Source organism: Hyposmocoma kahamanoa, unplaced genomic scaffold, assembly GCF_003589595.1.
Source record: "Hyposmocoma kahamanoa isolate Upper Pololo Valley unplaced genomic scaffold, ASM358959v1 121, whole genome shotgun sequence".
NCBI lineage: Eukaryota > Metazoa > Arthropoda > Insecta > Lepidoptera > Cosmopterigidae > Hyposmocoma > Hyposmocoma kahamanoa.
The window spans coordinates 12,142-18,439 of NW_020653421.1; the positions used below are offsets into that span (position 1 = coordinate 12,142).

At 47.9% G+C, this 6,298-nt stretch overlaps 1 protein-coding gene across 1 annotated transcript in view; it reads right to left on the minus strand.

Annotated features, from left to right (window-relative positions):
• Positions 1-445, minus strand: part of LOC113240179 (phenoloxidase subunit 2-like) — a 2,758-nt gene extending 2,313 nt beyond the window's left edge. The window contains exon 1 of the mRNA XM_026477417.1: positions 245-445. Coding sequence (XP_026333202.1) covers positions 245-361 — 117 coding nt within the window. The 5' untranslated portion in view covers positions 362-445. The remainder of the gene's footprint in view (positions 1-244) is intronic.
• Between the last annotated feature and the right edge of the window lie 5,853 nt (positions 446-6,298).

A 6,298-nucleotide genomic window follows, 5' to 3' on the forward strand; every position in this document is an offset into this window, starting at 1 on the left:
GTCGCATAACCCTGGGACAGTCTGTACCTATATTACGTACAAATGTATTTATAATACCTACCGCAGATAAACCCCTTACCGCGGCTGCCATGGATAGATACAATCATAAATTACAACCAAATTCACGAGAGAAATAAAAGTAGGCCATACAAATATTTCTTCCGGTAACTGTTCAGCCATGGAGGTATACCTTGGTAAAACGTGCAAGAAAGACAAAAGTATCTATAGTTAGTTTTCAACTTACGATAAACTGTTCAGTTAATTGAAAGACAGCATTATTTTCGCCCTTTGGGGTGATGAGCGGCTCGCAGGGACGGTCGAATAGTAGATCCAGACATTTTAGGGTGAATTCGTCCGACATCTTAAATCTTTTACTACTACTTCCTGAAAAAACTGTTAAATGTCCTACGATAAGGACCTAATGTGAGGTAACTACACTTCACAGGGACCTGTGAATTGATGTGACAAGACGAGATCATTGTTGTGGTTTTTATACATTTTGTAGATTTGGGTTGGTGTGCAACATTGTATCTAGTTACTTAGTTAGTACTGTTTTTGGACGCAAAACCACTAAACGGAACTGATAAATTGTTGCATCCGTGAGAACTACTGAAACTTTTTTGAACTTGAAAATTTGGCTACGTATACGCAAAACATTCAGGATTATTTGTGTTATTATTTTAAAAAATTGATATGCAAAACTAAAAAATATTGAGATCCCTACTTTAGGGCTTCAAAATATAACAAAATACACAATATTACCTTTTGTTCGGCTCAGGTGTATTATTGTTATTCCTATTATCCATATTAGGCCTTAGGAAAAAAGCTGTTTAAGCCTAATGGTCTGTCCTACCGCCTGTCAAGCAGAGGCCGTGGGTTCGATCCGGGGCCCCCCAGAGTTTTTCGGAACTTTTGATAAATTTAATTTGAAATGAGCTTTTTGGTGTAGGAAAACATCGGCTTAAAACCCTCACCTGGCAGTGGTACGTATGAATATGACGGCCTCGGTGGTCGAGTGGCTTGCACACCGGTTTTCATGACATCGCCCTCATCTCTGAGGTCCCGGGTTCGATCCCCGGCCGGGTCAGAGTAGAAAACTAACTTTTCTATATTGTCTTGGGTCTGGGTGTTTGTGGTACCGTCGTTGTTTCCGATTTCCATCAAGTGCTTTAGTTAATTACTTTGGGATCATTTAAAAAAAATGTATTGTTGATGATGATGAGGTCTTTGTGTCTTTAGCTGAATTTAGCACTTTGTACGTTGAATTGTAAAATATTATCATGTCTGTCATGTGACCTTTCGACCTCTTCGTCACTCAAATCTTATTGGTAGCGCAGAATTCTGAGGACAAAACCACCGGAACAAACGCGAGGCGAGTTCCGGGGTATGGAGACCCTAGAGACGAAGGTCCGAGGGTCCGACAGCGGTAAAGTAATACAGTCCGTATTAAAGAAAGAAGACAGCGACACACGTTACCTTTATTTCAAAAGTGTTCTTGCAGTATTCGGATGGCCGCCGCTCTTCTCATATAATAATATAGTAATCGTTGGCTTTTCCTCCTTTAATTTCCTTTAGTTTTCGTTTATAAAACACTTCAACTTCAACTTTTGTATCTATGGCTCCATCGTTTTGCGCGACGATTTCGCCAACGTCAGGGTTGAAAGACATCAATGAGGTGCGGAGTACCCCAGGGGTCCGTATTAGGACTACTACTGTGGAACCTGGGGTACGATTGGGTGCTGAGGGGCGCGCTGCTCCCTCGGACGGCGGTCATCGCGTACGCCGATGACACGCTGGTGGCCGTCTGGGGGAGTACCTTCCAGGAGGCGGCCAGAAGAGCCTCAGTAGCGGCGGACATGGTGGTCCGCCGAATACAACTGCTGGGGCTCGAGGTCGCCGTGCCGAAGACGGATGTGGCCGTCTTCGGCGGGAGGGGTAGAGGTTGGGCGGTGCCGGCAGGCGCCCACATCTCCATCGTGGGCGTATCGGTCCCGATGAAATATTTGGGACTTGTCCTGGACCGGCGATGGAACTTCGGGGAGCATTTCCGGCAACTTGCTCCCCGAATAGTGGGCGCCGCATCGGCGTTGGGCAGGCTCCGGCCCAACCCCATGAAGGAGGCTATACGCCGGGTGACCCGGAGTATGGCCTCATACGGGGCTCCCATTTGGAGTGGGGTCTTATCAGAGGCGACGAATTTTTTTTTTTTTGACGGGGGGGAAATCTTTATCTAATCTAATCTTTCAGGGGTATCCTTAAAGATTTCCCAGGGAAACTCAGGGGTTATGTGGGGACTCTCCCTCCAGACTGGAGGGCCTACCCCACTAAAACCCCCCCGGGTTTCCCTCTCGCCGGTTGAGTCGGCGCCGTGGGATCAGTGAACATTCACCACGACGAGGGTGGTCGCTCTGCGAATATGCAGGGTGTACATGACGGTGGCCTGCGCTGCCGCATGCGTTCTCGCCGGTACTCCGCCGTGGGACCTCGAAGCCGACGTCCGCACTTACCGGCGGGGAATGAGGGGCCGAGGCGAGCGACCTGCTCCCCAAGAGGAGGGGAGCGGCGCCTTGCGGCGCAGCGCATGCGGGACCGGTGGAACGAGGGCTTGGCGGGTCCCCCCTATGGCGCTCGTACCATAGAGGTGATCCGCCCTGTCCTCGTAGAGTGGGTAAACCGGTGCCACGGGCCAATGTCGTACCACCTTGTGCAGGTGCTGACCGGGCACGGCTGCTTCGGTCACTACCTGCACAAGATGGCGAGGAGGGAACCGTCCCCGTCGTGGCACGAGTGCGGCGCTGCGGATGACACCGCGCAGCACACCCTAGAGGTGTGTAGCCGGTGGGATGAGCAGCGCCGCACTCTGACGGGGACTGTAGGGCAGGACCTCTCGCTGCCGAGCGTGGTTGCCGCCATGCTCGATAGCGAGGAGTCCTGGGAGGTGGTGGCCTCCTTTTGCGCAGAGGTTATGTCGCAAAAGGAGGCCGCAGAGAGCGCGCCGAGAGGGTGCGCGTCCGCCGCGTCCTCGCGCACCCGCTCCGGCGCAGACGTACGGGGAGAAGGCGAAGGCAGTTCGCTGCTCGCCTGATCCCCTAGTGAGACCAGCGGGCTCTGGACAGGGACTCCGGAGCCTGCATTGCACGGCCTCACTTGTCTGGGGGGCGGGTCGGAGGACAACCGACTCACCCCTCCGTTGGCGCGGGAGCCCTGGCGTAAGCTAGGGCGGCCGGGCGGCGTCGCGGTGAATGTTCACTGATCCCACGGCGCCTACTCAACCGGCGAGAGGGAAACCCGGGGGAGTTTTAGTGGGGTAGGCCCTCCAGTCTGGAGGGAGAGTTCCCACATAACCCCTGAGTCTCCCTGGGCTCAGGGGTACCCATAAAGATTCCCCCCTTCAAAAAAATTAAAAAAAGGTAGAAAGACACGTAGAGCGGTGGTGAGATAGATTGCCGGTTATTAAAATACTTCGGCGGTTATTATATATAACCGTCAATGTGAATAATAACCGGACAATTTCACAATGTCTTCTATTAATTTTTAAATCTTAGATTCTTATTCTTTTGAACGTCACATTATTTTTTTAATTTTTGGCAATCATGCGGAGGTCACGGGGGAGGATGCACTGCCTCTACGACACCTAAAGGCCATGAAAGTAGCGGCGCGTTATCTGTTTTTATAATGACGACTGTGCCAACATGGATAGACGGTGTAGTCCATTTTGCTCGCGCCTGCAACTGGTGCGATACTCTGTATGCCATCGCTTCCAGAAAGACTTTGCTACCTTCTCCAGAAGGGTATATCAGCCGAGCAGATTCGCTGACTCGACGAGTGACGCGGGTAAAGATAGCAGTGGAGACGTCAGGCGTCCGGCACTGCAGAGCCATGCTCAATGGCGTGCAGCGCCGCATGGCCATTAGGACCGTACGAGGATACCGCACCTTCGACGCGGTGACTGTCCTGGCGCGGTTTCCCCCGCTGGACATCCTGGCGGAGATGGATGAGCGTATTTACGCGCGCCTCCGCCAGGCGGAGGAAGCTGCGCCGCCGGAAATGCGGTGGCAGGAGCGTCGACGGGCATCCGAGAAGTGGCGCGAAAGGCTGGAACAGCCGTGGATCTCGCGCCATCGGCGCGATCCTACCCAACCTCGAAGCTTGATTGAGCCAGCGGAAGTGCATCACCACGTTCCGGCTGACACAGATACTCGTGAGGAAGGGAGGGGGCGGACACAGTTCCTCCCAGGTGCTGGGGGGGTTCCGGTGCGCTAAGTCGATCCCGGATCACACCCATTAGAGCACCCGAGAAGGTTACCGTGAGGTTTTAGCCGGTAGGAGTCCGAGGGCAGGTATCCTAGGAGAATTTCCCCACAAAAAAAGCAGTGGAGTTGTATGAAGAAAATGAGCCGGCGTTAGAGCTGACGGCTCAGCGGGATCGCTGTTCATGGCAGACAGTGGCCGTGAATTTATTAGGGCCTCTATTTGCGTAAGTATCGTAAGAAGCTTTTACAAGATGGTTCTTTCTAATTTTCACTATACTTTCCCAAGAACCTCCAAAATGCAAAGATGAAAAGAAGCAGATGGAATAAATTTCCAGTCTATTCAGTTCTCCGCGAGCTCTCGTTCTAGATATGGGCGATGATTGTCAAGAAACTTATAAAGGTCTCGCAAGAACGAATTATCGCCAGCAAAATTGATGCCATATTGTCAGTATATTACATTGCTCATTCCTGTCGCAATTTCGATATACAAACAGCGGGTTGTGAGAAAAGTGAAGATATATAACTACGCTTTGTGGCTTCTTACTCGCCTACCACGGATAGGCGTATACTGCGAAGGACCGGCGTAATCACATCCCGTATGCTTGAAGGCTTTGGCCATCTGACTCACACCACACGACAGCTAAGTAGATCTGCCATGAGAAGGAAAAATGGTTGCGGATTCGCCCTGAAACACGTATTGCACTTATGAACACAATCGCGAATAACTTGTCGAGCCGCAAGTATCCAATATTCATGCCTGAGCAAGGAAACCAATGTTTCTGAACCGGTGTGCAGATGTTTCCTATGGAAGTAATCTACTATTCGATCAACCACGTGGTCGCGTCGCGGTAGCACGACGTTGTGCCTTTGCGAATATCCTAAACCAGCATTTGATAGCCGCCCTAAAACTGTCCGTTTAGTGCACGCAGAGTTTGGCGCAGTGACTTAGAAATAAAAGTAATCACTAGACTTGTTCCAGCATAAACTTAGGACCTTTTGAGTAACTCGAAAGGTCATAGGTTTATGTATATATTTAGGTCACCTCCGATATATAACACTTACTGACGTATTCACGAATGATATCGTCATAGGCGGCACTTAAATTACGATGATTCTAGCTTCCTTTCAAGATATAGGAAACGTCTGTGAGTTTAAACGTTTAAAGTTTTGGTATCCATTGATCTACCAATAAATAGACGTCGGGTTCGCGCTAAAAAGTATCCGCACCTATAGGGCGTTAAAATCGCATACAGAGCGTCAATCGCGCAATAGTCTTCGTTTGTTCGACTGACAGCGCGGTTGTCAATCATGCAGTACTATATAATAATAACTTGTAAAAATTACTGCAGTAAAGTGTAAAAACAGGATTTTGTATCATATTGTCACTAAACAAACAATATATTGTTACCTCATTTCAAAGTGTTATTTTGTACAGTTTTATAGTATTTTATTTTATTTATATATAAATGAATCGTGAGTTACAGAATTACAAAAGCACACAAAATAATCAAATAGCTAACTGTCCATTTTCTACACATTGCCTGCGCAAAAGATGGAAAGAGACCCATTACGTCAATTTCAAGAAGCTTGTATAATCTTCTTGGTCATTTTCAATTGTTCGAACCACAAGCGATTGAAATATTTAGAACAAAGAAACTATAGAGTCGCTTTGATTTTAATCTTATTTTTAAAATATTTTTTTTATTAAACGTTAGCAATAACTAATAAAATATTGTTGTACTCGTTTTACGCCTTGGGTTACACCTATCAGAAGTCAGAAACTACATTTGCCCGAAATAACGTTAGCTCGAATTTTCGTAATGTCAAATGTATTTTTGTAGAAAGATTACAAAACAAAAGCTAATTTTGCTATAGTGAAAAGCATCAAAATTACTCCAAAGCGTAATGGTTTTATTATAAATCGGTTTTCAGAATTACGGATGTTTGAGTTTACGTTTAGTTGGAATATTACAGGTACATTTCTTATAGTACACGCTTATTTTCACATTTGTAGTAATATTGGTATGTATGTGTCTGCCCAACTC